General features: G+C 40.5%; 1 protein-coding gene across 3 annotated transcripts in view; it reads left to right on the plus strand.

The window, feature by feature from the left end:
- smyd3 (SET and MYND domain containing 3) overlaps positions 1-24,211 on the plus strand; it is a 160,291-nt gene that overhangs the window by 22,109 nt on the left and 113,971 nt on the right. For all 3 annotated transcript variants that reach the window (XM_062025467.1, XM_062025475.1, XM_062025457.1), the window contains 4 exons: positions 18,718-18,781; positions 20,412-20,519; positions 20,788-20,845; positions 20,929-21,083. In XM_062025467.1, coding sequence (XP_061881451.1) covers positions 18,718-18,781; positions 20,412-20,519; positions 20,788-20,845; positions 20,929-21,083 — 385 coding nt within the window. The remainder of the gene's footprint in view (positions 1-18,717; positions 18,782-20,411; positions 20,520-20,787; positions 20,846-20,928; positions 21,084-24,211) is intronic.

Here is a 24,211-nt window from a genome sequence, read left to right on the forward strand (position 1 = left end):
AATTGCAATCTCAATTTTGGAGAGAAAAATTGCAATTAGGTTTTCTCTCACAATTGTGCAACCCTAGTGGGTACCCATCAGATTTTTCCAGTGACCCACTCAAAGCACAACCAGTTGGTCCTGGGGCCTCACTACATTGAAAACGTATCAACATCACTACACTATAAAAGTAAAATTGGTAGACAGACAGTCAGACAGTGCCTTTTGACTGAACTCTTACTTTTTGTGCATTTGTAATACCTGATTTCCATATAAAATGTAAGAATTGCATATAATCAATTAAATGTTTACAAATGGCAACATGGTGGACGTAGAATAGGTCCAGCATGTGGAAATTCAACAGTTGATGGATGTTTGTTTTTAATTTACATGCATTATACTGCTGGTGTGAGTGAGAAGCTGAGCATGGCATTTTAGCCATTCAGCCTGCAAATGAGAAAATCCACTCAGGCACGACCGGACAGTGCAGCAGAAACGGAGACCCCACAAATTAATAATCTAAAGCACACCCGGGCATAGAAGTAACTCCTGCTTTAACAGCATGGTAGTCTTTTACTCCCGGGAAATTAATTACCATGTAACACACACACACACACAAACAGACATGCTGAGGTAGGCCTAATTAGGCGTCTGATTCGAGGGACTTAAAAAAAATAATAATGTACTCTCATTAAGTGCATGCTTTCAGGCAGTTGCATATTAAAGGTGAAAGTCAGTGTCCATTACATTTGTTATTCTTGTGATTTCATTCACTACCACACTTTTTGTTTCATCTTATTAAAGAAAAAACTGCTCATTTTGAATTTACTTTTGCATTAAGAATATATAGTTAGAATTTTTGTTTAGAGGAAGGTTAGAAGGCATCATGATAGTGTCATAATTCCACAAGTCGGCCTTTTTCTAATGAAAGCCATTTAATGTTATTCATGAGTTTTTATAGTGTGCCCGCGTTCCAACACCGGACCTGCCATCCACGCAGCGTCACATCACAGAGCATTTAGTTGAGAGGGCAACTTGGTTGGAGGTGGAAGGCTGGGAAAGATGGGAAGTAAAGTGAGAGGGAAAGTAGAAGATTAAAAGAGAATGATGAGAGGGAACATAATGAAGGAAAAGGCATTGGCAAGATGGCATTAGTCTGGATGAAAATCTGGTTACTGTGCCGACTACCAAGTTCATAAAAAAAAGTGAATTTATTCATTTCCGCCCCACAAAAAATGTAAATTCCCAATTTGGCTACTTTTGACCCAATTGCGTCTGGCTTTAAGGTTTGGTCAAACTTAAATGATTAATAATTGTATTTTTCATACCAACAAAATGAAAATACGAAAAATAATTCAAGTAAAACATTTTGTGAAATATATATATTTTTTAATTCTTAAAAGTCCCTGAAATGTAATTTTGTTGCAATCATACAACATTTATTAACTAAACAGGAAATGTCTACATATAGCATTATAACATGGGCAAGTGTAAAAATAAGTTGCCCTGGGCCAGATTGAAAAACTCAACGGCCGCATGCGGCCCCCGGGCCTTAATTTGCCCAGGTCTGGTCTAGGGTGTACCCTGACTTCAGCCCCAGTGCAGCTGGGATAGGCTCCAACCCCCCTTTCGACCCTGAGAGGGAGAAATTAATAGATGAATAGACACGCAATAGATATCAATAAAAAATGTGTTCAATATAGTTGTTTTTTTCGTCGTCAGAAGAAACCGGAAGTTGCTAAACAAGGTTGGTTGCATGTACAAAGGCACTATCTGGTAACTGAGTGACACGCGAAAAGCCAAATTAGGCAACAGTATCAACTTTGGTTGTGCCATCCTGTGGTCTTGGGGTTGATTCTTTTCATGGACTGGGAAGAGAAACTAAAAATGAGTGCCGCAAAGAGCAAAAAAATTGTTGATAAAACAGGAAAAGTCACCTCGACAGTATGGCAGTTTTTTGATTTTTAAAAAACAGGCCGTAGTCAGACCAAGGCAGTCGTAATCAATAATAACCTTAGCCGCGCTCACCCCTGAGCACAGTCGACACTAAACCTGCAGAAAATAGTTCTCCGGTTTCTCTGTGTTTACATTTTCACACTTTGTACTATTTTGTTACACTTTATTAAGCCTTTCTTACGTATTCCTTATTATTGCATCGTAATTTTAAGAGGTTATTGTTAAGTGTTCAATGCGTTTTTAGAATTGAGTTTACATTGAGTGTTTTCCATGGTTGTGTTGACGTTTCCTTACCTTTCTGCCTTGATAGCTGAGGGGATTATAATCAGAGGAAGGTTACATTTTAAATACAAATGTTTACATTTAATATATTTTTCTAATGATAAGATAGTTCATAAAAAAAACAACAATAATTATCAATATAGACCGATATAAGACACTTGCATTGTGATACAGTTTTCAGCCATATCGCCAAGTATGAGTATGTATTAAATTTGGGAAGCCACCCTTTGGTGGTACAAACGAAACAACTCGGTGAGACGATTTGTGTGCCCAATTCACTTTGGGCACACCTGGTTAAACGCCAACATTGCTCCGAGTGACCGAGGCGTTTCAGCTAGCTATTTGCGGCTAGATATCTAGCATTAGCACTCTTGGGTTTAACAATCATGATCATCACCTTGGCTAGTCTTTGCTGAACATCATCTTGAAAATTATATGAAGGAAAGTCATGTGGAAATTCCTCATTCGATGATGACCTCACATGTAAACAAAGCCTCTTTTCATAACAATTTACATTTCTTCTCTGCGGAGATCCATTTGTATTTACTCCATAAGTCCTGCTGACAACCTTTTGTGATGTAAATAATAACTCACAAATAGTCCATAGTGTATGTGTAATGTAGAGTGGGTGCCTAGAAGCTGTCTCCATAACAACAGTTGCTGTGGTGCAGTTGTGAGTCACCACTTATTATACAGTACTATATTAAAAAAACACACACTGAACGGCATATTAGATACACATGCTAATCTAATGAGTAGATGGTAGTTACTGCCTATTTTTCAAAAATATGGATTTACAAAATAACATAAAATAAAATGTTGGTTTGTTACATATTACTAGATTCTGGCTTGGTTGCTAGGTTACACCTTCATGTCTCTTTAATCATGTTTAACACCGGAGAGTAATTGATTTTTCTTCTCATTAAATGTCTGTCGCGTGACACCTCCTTGGCTTTGGTTCTCACTGGCATGTCGATTCCTGCTGATATAGCACGTTTACCTCTGTGCAACATGACTGTCGTTTGGGTCAGACAATTCTCTGAGGAGGAGAGTTGGCTGTAGTGTATTTTTCAATCCATTATTCCGTAAGTGTTTTTTTCCCCGCATTGTGGTGTCAGCAGAACTCCTCAAGTGTTTAATCACCTTGAGAGGCAACATTTCCCATTTTAGAAGAACACAAAGTGGGTTCGTGGTCAGCATCAGTCTTCCTGTTTGAGTTTACTTTCAAGATGGTTGGACTACCTGCCATAGTCTGCTTGTAATGTGACCAAACTCCAAAGTGTCTGACTTAAGCTCACTCAGTGGTTCTGCTGAAGCTAAGCAGATCGCGGCTGTGTTTTGGTCTGGCACTGTCCTATCTGTTGTTATTGCCTTGTGCCTCGCCATGGGTGGCTTTTCGTGTTCCTGCACCACCAGGCATAGCAATGTTTTCACAAACGTTTGCCCCAGCATAGGGCTATAAATTTAAAATGAGAAAGGGGAGGACAGGAGGAGATGGATGGAGGAGACCGTGATAAATAACACTCAAAAAATAGGGCTGTTTTGGAACTTTTTTTCGTATGGACTTCAGGGGCCTTGAGCCAAATACGGCATTTGAGTTGTGTCCCACCCTGATAGGCCCACATAGGAAACGCTGAAGTTCTATGGCTAATGTTGACATCCAAGAAGGTTTTCATATTATAGCACTGCTTTACCTTTTAAGAATATTATAATATTGTATGACCTATACCAGGGGTGGGCAAACTTTTTGCCAGGAGGGCCACATTAGGTTCTAAGATTTGACAGGGGGGCCGGGCCAGGAACAGATGGATGGAGTGTTTGTGGGAAATAATGTAAATTTCATGTAAAAGCCATTACGTGAGAGGATTTGGCCTACAAACATGTAACATATCATGAGTAGGCAGCAAGGCTCATTGTACAGTTTTTTTTTTTTCAAATGCATTAATTTCATTTGATTAAGAATAAACACAGTAGAGAAATTCACAGTATACATTTGATTTACTTGAATTATTTACATTTGATTATCACAGAATAACAGAATTAAAAGAATTGTTTGCTATTTGTCTGGAGAACAAAGTTAGCTTAGATTTGAAGGCTTGTACATGTTTGTACATGTCGTGCACAAACTGATCTTTCCCCTGTAGTTTAACATTCAGCTCATTCAAGTACGAAAATATGTCCACAGCAAACGCAAAATCACAAAGCCAGTTCTTGTCGCTTAGCTCAGGAAATTCGGTGGATTTCCCCACTAACTCCAAAAACTCGCTGATCTCGTCTTGCAGGTCCCACACTCGTTGAAACACTTTGCCCAAACGTAACCAGAGGACACGAGAGTGGTACAGCAAGTCGTGATGATCCGCATCAGTTTCTTCCAGGAACGCGATGAACTGACGATGCTGAAGTCCCTTTGCGCGTATGAAGTTGACTAGTTTTACCACTGGTTTCATGACATGATCAAGCTGCAATATAGACTTACACAGTGATTCCTGATGGATGATGCAATGTAGGAAGATAACATCCTGGTCAGGGTTTTCCTCTTTCACTTTATCCTGGATTCTTTTCAGCAGCCCAACATGTCTTCCAGTCAAATTTGGTGATCCATCCATTGTGACATTGGCCAGTTTACTCAAAGGTATCTTACGTCTTTCAATGGCAGCAGACACATGGTTGTACAGATCCTCTCCAGGCGTTGTTCCCTTCAGAGACTCCATGGCCAAAAACTCTTCCGTTTTTTCAAAATCGTCATTAATCCCACAGATAAAAATTAAGAGTTGAGCAGTGTCTTTTACATCATTACTTTCATCCAGTGCTAGTGAATATAGCCTAAAGGACTCAGCCTTTTTGTTTATTTGGCTGGCTATATCTTCCTCAATCAGTTCCACACGGCGAGTCACAGTCCTGCGTGATAAACTGATCTTTTCAAACTTGCCTTGGCTCTTAGGACACAAAATACCTGCCGCCTCTACTATGCATTCTTTTAAAAACTCGCCTTCAGAGAAAGGCTTGCTAGCTTTGGCTACTTTGAATGACAGCAAAAAGCTTGCTTTGGTGGATGACTCTTGAATCGCAGTTTGTCGGTGAAAAAGATGTTGCTGAGCCTGTAAATTAGCCGCCAACCTCTGGGCCGTGGCTGTTCGCTCTTGCGTTGACTGCTTGCTGGCGTAGTTAGCATGCTTGGTAGCAAAGTGGCGGCTGATATTGTACTCTTTGTAAACCGCGACAGTTTCTTGGCATATCAGACACACAGCCTTTGATGGGACTTCAGTAAAAAAATATTTCGTTGTCCACTCTGCATTAAATACTCGGCACTCACTGTCCACTTTTCTTTGCTTTGATAAGCTCATTTTTACAGAGGGGCTCACAGGACAAAGCTAAAGAGAAGAAGGGAGTAATATCCCACAGGCCAAAAAGGTCAATGAGCGCCATGTAGTGGGGAAACGCGGTATTACAGGGATATGGTGAAACGAACTAGGTTTCAGTGTTTCCCATAAACTGCCAAGATACCTGTGGCGGTGGGGGCGTGGCTATGGGCGTGGCTATGGGCGTGGTCATCATGACATTGAGTAATTTGCATAATTTACTACAATGATATGATTTTCTCTAAAAAGGCTCAAAAAATGTATACTTACTAATTAATAACAGTTTTGTTTTAAACGTCCATCCATCCATCCATCCATTTTACAATATAATTACAACACTTTATGTACATATTTATATACAGATTTGAACAATAAGTTATTCACTGAAATATATTTATTAATTGTGGTTCTTACAAAAAATATATCTTATAAAATATAAAAGCTAAAATGTCTCGTAAAGCTCTGCCCCTTTAATTAGTGCATACTAAATAATTTAACTTTAGCCTACTACTACAACCATATTATTTACCAGCAACATAAAGTGAAACAGAGGCAGAGGTGTCCTGCCACAGTCAGTAACAAATAAACAGAAAACAGTAGTGGTCAAATACAAATAAGGCAACAAGAAAAGTATCCTACACTTCTCTTTTGTAAAGTAAATCTGAACAGCCTATATGGGCATCTACATCAACTATATGATTTGCCTGAGAAGCTGGACAGGACAAAAAAAAAAAAAAAAGTTTTATTTGTGGCGGACGTAATTCTTTCATGGCGGGCCGCCACAAATAAATGAATGTGTGGGAAACACTGGGTTTACCGACGATAATAATATCAAATGTAATTTAATAATATAATTTAATGGGTGGCTCCTCCTTAATGATAGTCAAGCGCTGAAAACGCATACGGGAGGCGGAAGCCTTAACATTGATAAAAGTTTTTTGTATAAAAAAAAAAATAAAAATATACGTATATATATTATTTTTTTTCAATAATTTGGACAAGTTCCGCGGGCCAGATTAAAACGTTCAACGGGCCGTATACGGCCCTCGGGCCGTAGTTTGCCCATGTCTGTTCTATACGGTCTATTATAAGATAAGCCTGAGGCTAAATTTCCTTCATACATATGCAATTTAACTGTAAGCAAACATTATTGGCCATCAAAAACCTTTATAATTATAGAGAAAATATTTTAAGTAACATTCTTACATTTTTGTACCATAACTCCATCCATTTTCTACCGCTTGTCCCTTTCGGGACAATAATACGATAATAATTTGTACTGAATTTTGTTGCTGTTCCAACTATTTTTCAACAATTTAAAAAAAGTCTCAGAGGTCCCACAATATTGTATTAGAAGTGTTTTGGCCAAAATCTAGCACTTATGCTGGTATTTAGATCGTGTTAAAGTGCTTTTAGTAATCCTACTGGGAACGCACTGTTTTGTGTGTCTGTACTTTTACTGCTAATGAGCTGTGTTTATCCACATCAGTCTCTGACAGAGTGTGTGGCTCCAAGATGTGCTATTTGGCTCTTTATTTACATTTACACACTGTAACTGCACTTGTTCAACCTAATGTATGTCATACATCACATCTAACAATGTAACATTATGTTACAGTGCTAATACTGTATATCAGTCACATAAAAAGACTATCACGCTAGTTTTGCTTTTTCTAGCTAAAGCAAAACGATCAAACCAACAGCTTCCACTTGTATAGCTGGCAGATGGTTTTAGATGTGTAGTGAAGCCTGCTTTTTCACAAAGCTGTCCTCTGTAAAGTAGTGGGCATATACACGGGGCGGGAACATCTAGTTGGCTGCGGGTCGGGTCGTATCATGTCCATCAGGATGGAAGTTTTTTCTTCCTGATGTCATGACACCAGGACCTTTTTAAAAGCCGCTGTTTTAGGGTATCTTCTCTCAAAAGTGTAGCAAAAGTGAGGGAGATGATGTCTATGAATGTTTTCATTCATTCAGGTCATTGTCATCTCAGGGCATTAAATCGATCACAACTGGACTGTTTGGTTTGTCTTAGAAGACGTTTCGCCTCTCATCCGAGTAGGCTTCATCAGTTCGTGCTCATAGACTTAGATTGGTCAGATCTAGTCTAGCGGCTGGTGCCAAAACCCCAAATATTTATACTCCAAAAACCAGGAGGGTGTGCCAGGGCAAGGGTGGTTTCGCCCTATAGTAGTGAGAAAAACAACTGTTTTGATGCAAACGAGCAATACTACTGTCAAAGCCAACAACAGTCGTTGAAGTGTTATTACCCCTCGTTAGCATTGAGGTGGCAGAACGATAGCTGTGGATTAACTACTACCAGTCCAAAATTGTCGGAACCCCCCTAATAAGCATTCCAGTCAGTTGTAAACAAATGGCATTCTGGTCACAGAATGTGACCAGAATGTTTCTAACTGTTGTTATTTGTTGGAGGGTAAATTGCAGAGTTTTAGGAATGGTTGAAAGGACAGTGTTGTATGTGGGAGACAGGTGGTGTTGCAGACCACTTCCTCTGTTCAGTGATGGTTTTTCAGCCTTGACATAGATGACTTCCCTCACTCCTCTTTCGTACCATCCGTCCTCCCTGTCCAGAATCTGTACATTTTTGTTCTTATTGGAGTACTGTTTCTCCCTGAGGTGCAGGTAGACCGCTGAGTCTTGGCCTGAAGAGTTTGCCCGTCTATGCTGTGCCATGCGTCGGTTTAGTGGTTGTTTTGTTTCTCCAATATATGAATCAGTGCATTCATCATTACACTGAATAGCATACACCAGATTATTTTTGTGGGTGTGGGGTGTCCGGTCTTTAGGATGCACTAGTCTCTGTGTCTCGGTGTTGCCTGGTTTGAAGGCTACTGGGATGTTGTGTTGTTTAAAAAATATTCTGAGTTTCTCAGATAGCCCTGATACATTTGGAATGACATGATGATAGATTTTTCTCACGTTTGGTGCTCACAAACAGACTCTATGAACAAATATTACTGTTGGCACATTGTTAAAAGATAATTTTGCAGAAGACAAGACCTTTTAATTTAAACTTATTTTACAAAGCAGCCAGAACAAATATGTGTCTCCCATAAATTACACTCAAAAACAGGGCTTTTTTGGATCATTGTAGTATGGACTTCAGGGGCTTTGAGCCAAATACAGCATTTGAGTTGTGTCCCACACTGATAGGCCCACATAGGAAACGCTGAAGTTCTATGGCTAATGTTGACATCCAAGTATATTTTCAAAATACAGCACTGCTTTACCCTTTAAGAATCTTATACTATTGTATGACCTGTACAGTCTATGATATTATAAGCCTGAGGCTACATTTCCTTCATACATATGCAATTTAACTGTAAGCAAACATTATTGGCTATCAAAAACCTTTATAATTATAGAGAAAATATTTTAAGGAAGATTCTTAACTTTTATACCACAACTATATTTAATAATACGATAATTATTTGTACTCTCTTTTGTTGCTGTTCCCACTATTTTTTAACTATTTTAAATAAGTCTCAGAGGTACCACAATATTGTATTGGAAGTGTGTTGGCCAAAATCTAGCACTTATGCTGGTATTTTGATTGTCTAAAAGTGCTTTAAGTAATCCTACTGGGAACACACTGTTTTGTGTGTCTGTACTTTTACTGCTAATGAGCTGTGTTTATCCACACCAGTCTCTGACAGTGTGTGGCTCCAAGATGTGCTATTTCTCACTTTATTTGCATTTACTCACTGTAACTGCACTTGTCTAACCTAAAAGATGTCATTCATCACATCTAACAATGTAACATTATGTTACAGTGCTAATACTGTATATCAGTCTCATAAAAAGACTGTCACGCTATTTTAGCTTTTTCTAGCTAAGGCAAAACGATCAAACCAGCTCTCACTTGTATAGCTGGCAGATGGTGTGTGTGTGACAATCATTGGTACTTTAACTTAACTTATATAGACCTTAACCACAAGTGTCTCAAAGGGGTGCACAAGCCACAACGACATCCTCGGCTCAGATCTACATCAGGGCAAAAAAAACCTCAACCCAACAACGGACAACGAGAAACCTTGGAAGGGACCGCAGATGTGGGACCCCCTCTTGGGTGACCGGTGCAATGGATACAGAGTGGATACAGTTAACAACGTGAGAGTCCAGTTCATAGTCAATCAATCAATCAATGTTTATTTATATAGCCCTAAATCACAAGTGTCTCAAAGGGCTGTACAAGCCACAACGACATCCTCGGTACATAGCCCACATACGGGCAAGGAAAACTCACCCCAGTGGGACGTCAATGTGGATGACTATGAGAAACCTTGGGGAGGACCGCATATGTGGGTAACCCCCCCCTCTAGGGGAGACCGAAAGCAATGGATGTCGAGTGGGTCTGACATAATATTGTGAAAGTCCAACACTTCAGCGAAAGTCCAGTCCATAGTGGGGCCAGCAGGAACCATCCCGAGCGGAGACGGGTCAGCAGCGTAGAGATGTCCCCATCCGATGGACAGGCTAGCGGTCCATCCCGGGTTGGGAGCAGAGTAGAAAAGAAAAGAAAAGAAACGGCAGATCAACTGGTCTAAAAAGGGAGTCTATTTAAAGGCTAGAGTATACAAATGAGTTTTAAGATGAGACTTAAATGCTTCTACTGAGGTAGCATCTCTAACTTTTACCGGGAGGGCATTCCATAGTATTGGAGCCCGAATAGAAAACGCTCTATAGCCCGCAGACTTTTTTTGGGCTCTGGGAATCACTAATAAGCCGGAGTTCTTTGAACGCAGATTTCTTGCCGGGACATATGGTACAATACAATCGTCAAGATAGGCAGGAGCTTGACCGTGTAGTATTTTATACGTACGTAGTAAAACCGTAAAGTCGCATCTTAGGTGCACAGGAAGCCAGTGCAAGTGAGCCAGTATAGGCGTAATATGATCAAACTTTCTTGTTTTTGTCAAAAGTCTAGCAGCCGCATTTTGTACCATCTGTAATCTTTTAATGCTAGACATAGGGAGGCCCGAAAATAAAACGTTACAGTAATCGAGACGAGATGTAACGAACGCATGGATAATGATCTCAGCATCGCTTGTGGACAAAATGGAACGAATTTTAGCGATATTACGGAGATGAAAGAAGGCCGTTTTAGTAACACTCTTAATGTGTGACTCAAATGAGAGAGTTGGGTCGAAGATAATACCCAGATTCTTTACCGAGTCGCCTTGTTTAATTGTTTGGTTGTCAAATGTTAAGGTGGTATTATTAAATAGATGTCGGTGTTGAGCAGGACCGATAATCAGCATTTCCGTTTTCTTAGCGTTGAGTTGCAAAAAGTTAGCGGACATCCATTGTTTAATTTCATTAAGACACGCCTCCAGCTGACTACAATCCGGCGTGTTGGTCAGCTTTAGGGGCATGTAGAGTTGAGTGTCATCAGCATAACAGTGAAAGCTAACACCGTATTTGCGTATGATGTCACCTAGCGGCAGCATGTAAATACTAAAGAGTGCAGGACCAAGAACCGAACCCTGGGGAACTCCGCACGTTACCTTAACATAGTCCGAGGTCACATTGTTATGGGAGACACACTGCATCCTGTCAGTAAGATAAGAGTTAAACCAAGACAAGGCTGAGTCTGTCATCCCAATACGCGTTTTGATACGCTCTAATAAAATATTATGATCAACAGTATCGAAAGTGGCGCTAAGATCAAGAAGCAGCAACATAGATGAAGCATCAGAATCCATCGTTAGCAATAGATCCTTAGTCATTTTTGCGAGGGCTGTCTCCGTAGAGTGATTTGCCCTGAAACCGGATTGAAAAGGTTCACAGAGATTGTTAGACGCTAAGTGTTTATTTAGCTGCTGTACGACAATTTTTTCGAGGATTTTCGAGATAAACGGTTTACCAGGAGATCAGGATCGAGGTTAGGTCTTTTGAGTAGAGGATGAATAACCGCTTTTTTGAATGCTAGGGGAACAGTGCCAGAGGAAAGTGATAAGTTTATAATATTTAACACTGATGGACCTAATAATACAAAAAGCTCCTTGATAAGTTTCCCAGGAATTGGGTCAAGTAAACATGTTGTTTGTTTTGTCCCATTCACACATTTTGACAATCCCTCCAATGTTATTTCATCAAAGAGAGAGAACCTATTTTGGAGGGCGGTATCCGTCGTATATACAGTCGTATCTGTGTTAATAGAACCCAGTTGTAGCTGAGATGCATTGTCTTTAATCTCTTTTCTAATGACTTCAATTTTCTTATTAAAGAAATTCATAAAGTCATCTGCTGAGTGGGTGGAGCTACTGGGAGGAGTCCCTTGTTGGGTTAGCGATGCTACTGTACTAAACAAAAATTTAGGATCATTTTTGTTGAGGTGGATGAGATTTGAGTAATATTTAGCTTTAGCTGAGGTAAGCATGCGTTTATAAGTTATTAAACTATCACACCATGCTTGATGGAAAACCTCAAGTTTAGTCGCACGCCATTTGCGTTCCAGCTTTCTACATGATAATTTCTGGGCTTTAGTTTCTTCTGTAAACCATGGGGTACGCCTTTTAGGGGCCCTTTTTAGCTTTAGCGGTGCTACACTATCAATAGTGTCGCGCAGGGCGTCGTTAAAGTTGTTAGTGAGGTTATCAATAGAGCCCACATAATTTGGGAATGGTGCCATTACCAAAGGCAGTAGGTCAGTAAGAGTCGTCGTTGTGGCAGCATTAAAGTTGCGGCTGCTATAGTAGTTATTATTATTATTATTAGTTTGTTGACAATGAGTCAGAACTTCGAATTTTATAAGGTAATGATCGGACATTACTTTAGTGTACGGGAGTATCGTAACTTTAGAGGTGGTGACACCCCTGACAAGCACTAGATCTATCGTATTACTGTTGCGATGCATGGGTTCATTTATTATTTGTGTAAGACCACAGCTATCAATTATAGTCTGGAGCGCCACGCATGGAGGGTCCGATGGGGTATTCATATGGATATTAAAGTCCCCCATTATGATTATATTGTCGGCGTGCGTCACTAGATCAGCAACAAACTCTGAGAATTCACTGATGAAGTCCGAATAGGGCCCAGGGGGGCGGTAGATAACAGCCAGGTGGAGAGGCAGCGGTGTGACAAACCTCAAAGTGAGCACCTCAAACGAGTTATATTTATTATTTAGGTTAGGTGTAAAATTATAGTTTTCATTGTATATTAGTGCGACACCCCCTCCCCTTTTAAGAGGTCGGGCAACATGTGCATTGGTATAGTTAGGAGGAGATGCCTCATTTAGCGCAAAAAAATCGTCTGGTTTGAGCCAGGTCTCGGCGAGACCAACGACGTCAAGTTTGTTGTCTCTAATGACCTCATTAACTAATAACGTTTTGGAAGATAATGATCTTATGTTTTAAAAAGCCCATATTATAGGTAGTGGGCTGTTTTGAGGATTGTTTGTTGAAATTATCCGAAGTAGCAATATTAATAATGTTGCGTTTATTATATGTAGTGCACTTTAAATAGTTTCGACCATATCTAGGAATTGATACGACGGGAATTGTCCGATTGTTTGCTAGATGTTGCGATAAACTGAACGCATCATAGTTAGCCACCTCAGTACAATGTATGTCTGCCTCTGACATCGTCACAAAAGAAAAAACATTATGTGAGTTGTGTTTTATTCTAAGAGAATTGCTATGTGTGCAGGGATTATCCAGCCTGGCGCCGGCTAGTTCTAGTTTAAAAGACTTCTTACCTGGACTAGCGCTTCTTTGGTTAGCTTTTCCCTTTGTTGTTAGCCCCGCTCGGCATCCCCGCTTCTGCTTCCGCTCACACCGCTTACGTCGTCTCCATTGGCGGTCACCGCTAGCACTTGACTCCGCTGCTACAAAGGCCGCTCGATGTAGCCCGCAAAGTATTCCCATGCTAGCGAGGAGGTCCACCGTACATGCATCTTTCAGTCTATAACGACCCGATCCATCCACATCCAGAATTGTCTGTCGGTCGTATGTGATCACAGTGTTCACGCTTTGAGCCAGCCATGAAATTGACAGAAATGACGGGTGTTTTTTGCCAAATCGCTCTACACTCCCAAGAGCGTCACCGAGCTGCTGCATAGCAATGCGCCGCCATCTTGCCAACATAGTGAGGCCAACATGGGATCCTTTTGTATGTAGACAAGTCAGCGGTGCAGAGATGTCACCAACTGATGCATAGAGCAGTGGTCCATTCTGGGTTCCAAATTGGAATAGCTTGCGTCTATTTCGTGGAAGCACATCTGTGGCTACCTGATAACGTCTTCACGCAGGAGTGGGGGGCAGAGCAAAAAAGAGGGACGGCAGATCAACTGGTCTAAAAAAGGGCCTATTTAAAGGCTAGGGTATATAAATTAGTTTTTAACTTTAAAGGCCTACTGAAACCTACTACTACCGACCACGCAGTCTGATAGTTTATATATCAATGATGAAATCTTAACATTGCAACACATGCCAATACGGCCGGGTTAACTTATAAAGTGACTTTTAAAACTTCCCGGGAAATATCCGGCTGAAACGTCGCGGTATGATGACGTATGCGTGTGACGAAGTCCGAGTAACGGAAGTTATGGTACCCGTAGAATCCTATACAAAAAGCTCTGTTTTCATTTCATAATTCCACAGTATTCTGGACATCTTTTGCAATTTGTTTAATGAAGAATGAAGGCTGCAAAGAAGACAGTTGTAGGTGGGATCGGTGTATTAGCAGCGGACTACAGCAACACAACCAGGAGGACTTTGTTGGAGCGCTAGCCGCGCTAGCCGCCGACCTCACCTTGACTTCCTACGTCTCCGGGCCGCCAAACGCATCGGGTGAAGTCCTTCATCCTTCTGCCGATCGCTGGAACGCAGGTGAGCACGGGTGTTGATGAGTAGATGAGGGCTGGCTGGCGTAGGTGGAGAGCTAATGTTTTTAGCATAGCTCTGTGAGGTCCCGTTGCTAAGTTGCTAAGTTAGCTTCAATGGCGTCGTTAGCACAGCATTGTTAACCTTCGCCAGCCTGGAAAGCATTAACCGTGTATTTACATGTCCACGGTTTAATAGTATTGTTGATTTTCTATCTATCCTTCCAGTCAGGGCTTTATTTTTTTGTTTCTATATGCAGTTAAAGCACGATGCTATCACGTTAGCTCGTAGCTTAAGCATTTCGCCGATGTATTGTCGTGGAGATAAAAGGCACTGAATGTCCATTTCGCGTTCTCGACTCTCATTTTCAAGAGGATATAGTATCCGAGGTGGTTTAAAATACAAATCCGTGATCCACAATAAAAAAAGGAGATTGTGGAATCCAATGAGCCAGCTTGTACCTAAGTTACGGTCAGAGCGAAAAAAGATACGTCCATCACTGTCTCTCAAGTCCTTCACTGTAACGTTCCTCATCTACGAATCTTTCATCCTCGCTCAAATTAATGGGGTAATCATCACTTTCTCGGTCCGAATCTCTCTCGCTCCATTGTAAACAATGGGGAATTGTGAGGAATACTAGCTCCTGTGACGTCACACTACTTCCGGTACAGGCAAGGCTTTTTTTTTATCAGCGAGCAAAAGTTGCGAACTTTATCGTCGATTTTCTCTACTAAATACTTTCAGCAAAAATATGGCAATATCGCGAAATGATCAAGTATGACACATAGAATGGATCTGCTATTCCCGTTTAAATTAATAAAAAAAAAATTCAGTAGGCCTTTAAATGCATCTACTGAGGTAGCATCCCTAGCTGTTACTGGTAGGGCATTCCAGAGTAATGGAGCTCGAATAGAAAACGCTCTATACTTTTTTTTGGGCTCTGGGAATCACTGAGTCTGAGTTCTTAGAACGCAGATTTCTAGCCGGGACATATGGTAAAATATAATCAGCAAGAGGGTTAAAAGTCAATTTTGCAGAAGACGAGATATTTTAATTTAAACATATTGGGACCCATTCAGCAACCGTTCGTAAGAACACATTTTGTTCTTAGGCCCAATTACGAAGTTTTTAAGGAGATTTTTGTATTCACCAACGTTTTCTTAGCTGGGATTTGTTCGTAGGTAAGAACAAAATCTACGAGTGCTCCAGAGCACTTTTAGGGTGGCCTATTTGTTAAGTGTGACAAGTTCCCTTACTTCTATTGTCTAATGTTAAATTAATATCATAGATAGATAGATAGATACATACATAGATAGATGTATAGATATATATATAGAGATAGATATAGATAAGACAGACAGACAGACATATAGCAAAATGAGCAGTATATAGACTTTTCAAAATACTGTGTGCGTGCGCACACACACACACACACACACACACACACACACACACACACACACACACACACACACACACACACACACACACACACACACACACACACACACACACACACACACACACACACACACACACACAATCGTCAATTACCGGGGCGTAGATTTAGTGATTGGTGACTCTTTAAAAGACTCAACTCACACAATGGCAATGCTTTTGCTGCTACTGCAAGATGCCGTAGATCGTGCCCTGGGGAGGGAGCGCATATTTCACAACCATGGAGACCTATTTCCCAGAAGTGACAAATATTTATTTGAACGCGTTAGGCTACCGAGAGCAGTCCCCCCTTTCTTAAACTTACGTTTTGACATTATGTATTTCCCCCGCGGGATAATACGAATTTCTCTTCTGTAATCTGTTTTTGTTTTTCCGTGTGTTTGATGTTTGGCTTTCCCGACGGAATTGTGCCCTTATATGGGGAATTAAGGGCGTTTACCTATGCAAATTATGGAATTTAGGGTGTTTACATATGCATATTCGGGAAATAAGGGTATATTTATATGCAAATTATGATAGACACGCACGCGCTAACCATTTGGCATTCAGCAACTTAAGAACAGCAGGTGGGAACAATTTGGACGTTTAAAAACATGTCATGAATTTGAAAGGACTCCTCTTAGGAAATCACTTAGGAAGAAAGATAAGAGGAAAAGTTAGGAACGTATTGCTGAATGGGGCCCATTGTACTGAGCAGCCAGAACAAAGATGGGTCTCCCAAAACGTGGAATTTGGAACTGAGCATAATTATGGGTTATACTTGTATAGCGCTTTTCTACCTTCAAGGTACTCAAAGCGCTTTGACAGTATTTCCATTCACCCATTCACACACTGATGGCGGGAGCTGCCATGCAAGGCGCTAACCAGCAGCCATTAGGAGCAAGGGTAAAGTGTCTTGCCCAAGGACGCAACAGACGTGACTAGGATGGTAGAAGGTGGGGATTGAACCCCAGTAACCAGCAACCCTCCGATTGCTGGCACGGCCACTCTACCAACTTCGCCATGCCGTAAAATGGAACCTTGATTTTCAAACCTAATTGGTTCTTGAACAGTGTACGTGAATAGAAAAGTTAATACATTGAAGCAAATTTCTCCATAGGAAACAATGAACATATGAATAATGGGTTACAGCCTTGACAAAAGTCCATATTTTAGTAAAGGTACAGTACTGTATATCAATCATAACAAGGAGGTCATACATAACAAGTGATGGATCAGCTGTCCATTTAATAACAAAGCCGCCCTGCCGACACACACACACTGACACTAATTAGCCCTGTGGCGCATTCACAGTTTGAAATCACAAAACTCCTTAACATTAACAGCCAGGTTGCTACAGTGATTAGGAATTAAAAATAAAATCCACTTTGTCGGTTAATCATCGTTGCGTTCAGCGGAAGGGAGGGTGAGGGGAGTAGGCGATGTCGACAGCTCTGTAGATACTTCCTAAATGTTTGAAACCACACGTTACTTGCCAATTGCTTTCTTTTGACTTATATTAAGCTAGGACAACTACAAAAATGTTTTTAAAAGCCTAAAAACACCTAAAAAGCAAACAAAGTCGCACAGTAGTTAATAGCAGCACTGTGCTTACTGAGTGAGCAGGGCACAAAAGGGCTGTGCTGCAGGGTGAAGGAAATGTTGGTATACGAAGACAAGGTTTGAACCAAAAAAAAATATTTTTTTATTCGGTCTGTGGTTCGTAAATCGAAATGTTTGTGCAGTGAGGGGTTCGTAAATAGAGGTTTCACTGTATACTACTTGTTGCCATTTGAATGCAGAGTTTCCTCCGTACTGAATTCTATAGGCATGATGCTGTGTCTGTTTGTCCACACGCCAAACTACACATGCGAGTAACAACTATCCCTGAGAGTTTGTGTGTGACTCAGACCATGTGTGTGTTCTGTTCATGCTCTTCCTAGTGACTGTAATTGGCTCCAGGGAGAACACACACTGCAGTACTCTAGCTTGTTATCATACTGACAAGCATTGAGGAAAGGGCAGCAACACACCTCGAAGCCAGGCAGAATGCTCATGAAATAAGCATTAAAGTAAAAAAAAACGGAATGATGGGGGAGGGGTTATCTTACGGGTCTTGCTTTCAGATGACAATCTGGATAAAGATGGGTTGATTTTAGAAGGATATTCCTTGACAAAGCATACAAAGGTGTGTGTGTAGAAAAATTGTTGTAGCCATATTTTCAAAGCAGCTCTTGCCTACATTGGTGTTTACGTGGATTACAATGGATTTTATAGTATGTTGTGCAGTCGTATGGTTGTTAATTGGTTCTAGACATAACCCCGATATATGCATTTTCGTCAAGTATAGGAATTATCAATTATAAATCAAATATGTTCACTGCTTGAGCATAGAAAAATGTTTACTACTTTTGTAGATATATTTTTCAACATTATGAGAGCGCAACAGACATGAAATATTACCCTTTAGTCACCTGGCTGAGCCAATCAGTGGCCATGATACTGAACAGTGCACTCTGATTGTTTGTCTTCTTTGGTGGCCAATACTACTGTAGTATTGATATTTTTTGTTTAATTAGCCATTTTACGCTTGAAAATCCCTAAAAAGCGCGATATAAAATGTAATCCATTATTTAGCACAGAAAATGGTAGAATATGCTTTGAAAAAATAAAAACATATCCAAAAATATCTGCGATGTGGTGAATACACAATATTTGTAGTGCGATGTGGTGAGGGGCGATTGTAAATGTTCATGTTGAATATTCAGTGCTCCCATTTCTCTTTATTTAATTGACTGGGCTTATCAATTAACACCATACGTTGTGTTATGTCCATGTCTGTTTCTTCTGTCCAGGAATAAGACCTTGCTGAGGTGCTCCCAGTGCAAAATGGCTCGCTATTGTAACATCACCTGCCAGGTATGTACAAAACCCAAAACCAGTTGTGTAAATCGTTAATAAAACAGAATACAATGATTTGCAAATCCTTTTCAACCTATATTCAATTGAATAGACTGCAAAGACAAGATACTTAACATTCAAACTGAAAAACTTTATTTTTTGCAAATATTAGCTCATTTGGAATTTGATGCCTGCAACATGTTTAAAAAAAGCTGGCACAAGTGTCAGAAAACACTGAGAAAGTTTAGGAATGCTCATCAAACACTTATTTGGAACATCCCACAGGTGAACAGGCTAATTTGGAACAGGTGGGTGCCATGATTGGGTATAAAAGCAGCTTCCATGAAATGCTCAGTCATTCACAAAGAAGGATGGGGCGAGGGTCACCATTTTGTGAACAAATGCGTGAGCAAATTGTCGAACAGTTTGAAAACAACATTTCTCAACGAGCTATTGCAAGGAATTTAGGGATTTCACCATCTACGGTCCGTAATATCATCAAAAGGTTAAAAGAATTTGGAGAAATCGCTGCACCTAAGCAGCAATGCCCGTGACCTTCAATCCCTCAGGCGGTGCTGCATCAAAAACTGCCATCAGTGTGTAAAGGATATCACCACGTGGGCTCAGGAACGCTTCAGAAAACCACTGTCAGTAACTCCAGTTCGTCGCTACTTCTGTAAGTGCAAGTTAAAACTCTACTATGCAAAGAGAAACACCCAGAAACGCCGCCGGTTTCGCTGGGCCCAAGCTCATCTAAAATGGACTGATGCAAAGTGTAAAAGTGTTCTGTGGTCTGACGAGTCCACATTTCAAATTGTTTTTGGAAACTGTGGACGTCGTGTCCTCCGCACCAAAGAGGAAAAGAACCATCCGGATTGTTACAGGCGCAAAGTTCAAAAGCCAGCATCTGTGATGGCATGGGGGTGTATAAGTGCCCAAGGCATGGGTAACTTACACATCTGTGAAGGCACCATTAATGCTGAAAGGTACATACAGGTTTTGGAGCAACATATGTTGCCATCCAAGCAATGTTATCATAGACGCCCTTGCTTATTTCAGCAAGACAATGCTAAGCCACATATTTCAACAGCGTGGCTTCATAGTAAAAGAGTGTGGGTACTAGACTGGCCTGCCTGTAGTCCAGACCTGTCTCCCATTGAAAATGTGTGGCCATTATGACGTGTAGAATACCACAACGAAGACCCCGGACTGTTGAACAACTTAAGCTGTAAATCAAGCAAGAATGGGAAATAATTCCACCTGAAGAGCTTCAAAAATTGGTCTCCTCAATTCCCAAACGTTTACTGAGTGTTGTTAAAAGAAAAGGCCATGTAACACAGTAGTACAAATGCCCCTGTGCCAACTTTTTTTAAATGTGTTGCTGTCATTCAATTCTAAGTTAATGATTATTTGCCAAAAAAAACATGTTTCTCAGTTGGAACTTTAAATATCTTGTCTTTGCAGTTTATTCAATTGAATATAAGTTAAATATAAAGGATTTGCAAATCATTGTATTCGTTTTTTTTAAAACGAATTACACAATGTGCCAACTTCACTGGTTTTGGGTTTTGTAATAAAATGCAATGCATGAGTACCACACGTTATGCATTTTTTGTGTTAAGTTTGTTGACATGCCTCTCTCTTGTAGAAACAAGCATGGTCCGACCATAAGAGGGAGTGCAAATGTCTGCAAAGTCTCCTTCCCAGAATTCCTACAAACTCCGTCCGGCTGACTGCGAGAATCATCTTTGCCTTGGTAATCTTCATCATTTATTGAATATGGATTTTGGTGATGATTTTAATGTTTTAATGGACTTTGAATCAAACCGATGGATAACTCATTTTATTTGTTTGTTTGAGCATCTCAGCTGTGTGGAAAGCTTTATAGCAGTCATGTTTGCACTACAACAGAAGATGGAGATCGCTCATCTGTTTAAAAAAGGCCTCATTGGTGCAATAATGATATGGATGTTTTGATGTTGCAAAATTAAGCAGTTACTAACTGTAATTTTTATGCACTGTAGTTAACGCCAGTAAAGAGTTGCAGTGAGGAGCTCTACACTTTAAATGAACACGAATCACGTAAGTCTCTGTTGGAAACCTCACAAAATGTCTGAGCCAGCATGCTGCCGCCATGAAAAACAGATTTGTTCTCACCGACGCAGACCTGACCTCCATGTCTGAGCAGAAGAAACAAGGCCTATCTCAGCTGGCATCCATGCTGGAATTGTACCTACAACAGGAAGTGCCTGACCTCGCACAGGAAATGACATCGAGGCTACCGCAGTCTTGCAGACAACTACTCGACCTGATTGCAAAGGTGGGCCGATTCCACTCAAACACATTGGTTTGTTCAGCTCCCTTGTGTACACGTGGTGGCATGACACAGGTACACAAAGGCATACAGAGCGATATAAGCAACCGTTTATTGTGTTTAGCATCCACTGCTGTGCTTGGATCATATGCTAACAAATGTGCAATATTGTCTCAGTATCGGTGATTATTGCCCTGCTTTTTTGTGTGTTTGTGTGCGTGTGAGTGTGTGCGTGTGTGTGTGCGTGTGCGTGCGTGTGTGTGTTTGTGTGTGTGTACGCGTTCATTCCCAGCATAACCTGGTGTATTTCTTCACAACAATTCAAACCACATTTTGTCTGGATTTCATCTCTTATTGTCATCAACGAGCATGCATGACTCCTCGAAGATTTTAGGACTGCAGGCCATTGTAATCACAGCAAGGCTTTTTGTGTGTTTTACTTGGTCCAATACAATAGTTGCATGCATGCATCATAAATGAAAGCAGCCAGGTGAATTACCGCCATTAAACATGAAAGTGGCAAAACGAACAACAGGCTGCTGCAAGCTCCAGCATTGAAGCTGCAGCTCAGCACCTGAAAGAATAAGTCATCTGTTTTTCTCATCTCGTTGTTACGTTACATTACCCACACATATGTAATTATTTGAGAGATAACTTTGTTAATGTGGTGCAAACTTAAGCTCACAGAGTTGCGGACAACAGTTTCTCACCATGTTGAGATGAATTGTCCTAAGAAAACGTTGCAGTGCCGATTTGTTTCCACTTCTTTGCGTAATTGATTAACTATCATGGAGCTTGAGAGTGAACATGTGCACGGGTGTAATATCTTTTGATGAGACATGGAAAGTAAATGTGCATGAGTGTGTATTTGGGGTGAGGTGAACTTGGTTATGACAGCAGGGAAAGCTGCTGATTAAATGCCCTTCTTCGAGTTTCTGATGGGAACTGTATCGCGTTCGGAGGGAGGACAGAACAATGCTGTTTAGATTACTAAAGAGTAAGGATATATAATGTGTGAGGAGATCACAAAGATAAGAGCAATTAAAAAAGAGCCGGAAACTGCTTGTCACAGACTTTTACAATAGCAAATCTGAAATGTAAAATACATTTAAAAATAGACATTTAATGCAAGTTTTGATTTGTTTACTAAATGCAATGGAATGGATTAGGGAATGACATTTCAACTAAATTGTGGACATTTTCCCTTCATTATTATTCTTATTTTGTATACTCCATAAAACCACGAGCATCCTCTGCAGCGGACATTTGATTTTTGTTTGTATATTTTTTCAGTGTTGCCAAATTCAGGAACAAAATAGCCCTGTCTATTCAACAGGAGCACTCGGCTGTTTTAAGGACCTACTGCTAAAAAGCTAGTCAAAGATCCTCTATATGACAGTGCTCTGTTTTAAGTATTTTGAAATGAACTGGTCTATTGTCATTCCTGGCTGCCAGTTGGAAACAACTAGATTAGGGTACAAACATGTGAAAGAAAAAAAAAATACAATATTATTAGAATTTTGGATACTGTAAATGGACAACATCCACTTTACTGCTTCTGCAGAGGTCAGGAGCATGTCAGAGGTTGGATTGCCAGAGATAAAAAATAATATTTGGAGAGATGAACCCAATATTAGCTTGAATAGAGACTTCAATGTGTCTAGCTCTGACTTTTGCAAGTTTGCTTCCAAAGCACTGAAGTGTATCACTGCAACCAGAACGGTAACAAAGGGATCGTGAAAAGTGGGACTATTTACTGAAAATGCAAAAATGCATACATTATTGATAGTACTGTATGTCAATTTGGACACCGGACACAATGAGTGGGCAGACTACAATACTGGTTAACTGTACCAGACAACTTTATAAGCTCATGGACAATCATATACAAATCCCGTTTCCATATGAGTTGGGAAATTGTGTTAGATGTAAATATAAACGGAATACAATGATTTGCAAATCATTTTCAACCCATATTCAGTTGAATATGCTACAAAGACAACATATTTGATGTTCAAACTGATAAACATTTTTTTTTGTTGCAAATAATCATTAACTTTAGAATTTGATGCCAGCAACAAGTGACAAAGAAGTTGGGAAAGGTGGCAATAAATACTGATAAAGTTGAGGAATGCTCATCAAACACTTATTTGGAACATCCCAAAGGTGAACAGGCAAATTGAGAACAGGTGGGTGCCATGATTGGGTATAAAAGTAGATTCCATGAAATGCTCAGTCATTCACAAACAAGGATGGGGCGAGGGTCACCACTTTGTCAACAAATGCATGAGCAAATTGTTGAACAGTTTAAGAAAAACCTTTCTCAACCAGCTATTGCAAGGAATTTAGGGATTTCACCATCTACGCTCCGTAATATCATCAAAGGGTTCAGAGAATCTGGAGAAATCACTGCACGTAAGCAGCTAAGCCCGTGACCTTCGATCCCTCAGGCTGTACTGCATCAACAAGCGACATCAGTGTGTAAAGGATATCACCACATGGGCTCAGGAACACTTCAGAAACCCACTGTCAGTAACTACAGTTGGTCGCTACATCTGTAAGTGCAAGTTAAAACTGTCCTATGCAAGGCGAAAACCGTTTATCAACAACACCCAGAAACGCCCTCAGCTTCGCTGGGCCTGAGCTCATCTAAGATGGACTGATACAAAGTGGAAAAGTGTTCTGTGGTCTGACGAGTCCACATTTCAAATTGTTTTTGGAAACTGTGGACGTCGTGTCCTCCGGACCAAAGAGGAAAAGAACCATTCGGATTGTTATAGGCGCAAAGTTGAAAAGCCAGCATCTGTGATGGTATGGGGGTGTATTAGTGCCCAAGACATGGGTAACTTACACATCTGTGAAGGCGCCATTAATGCTGAAAGGTACATACAGGTTTTGGAGCAACATATGTTGCCATCCAAGCAACGTTACCATGGACGCCCCTGCTTATTTCAGCAAGACAATGCCAAGCCACGTGTTACATCAACGTGGCTTCATAGTAAAAGAGTGCGGGTACTAGACTGGCCTGCCTGTAGTCCAGACCTGTCTCCCATTGAAAACGTGTGCCGCATTATGAAGCCTAAAATACCACAACGGAGACCCCCGGACTGTTGAACAACTTAAGCTGTACATCA

The sequence above is a fragment of the Entelurus aequoreus genome, linkage group LG02, assembly GCF_033978785.1.
Source record: "Entelurus aequoreus isolate RoL-2023_Sb linkage group LG02, RoL_Eaeq_v1.1, whole genome shotgun sequence".
Taxonomy (NCBI): Eukaryota; Metazoa; Chordata; class Actinopteri; order Syngnathiformes; family Syngnathidae; genus Entelurus; species Entelurus aequoreus.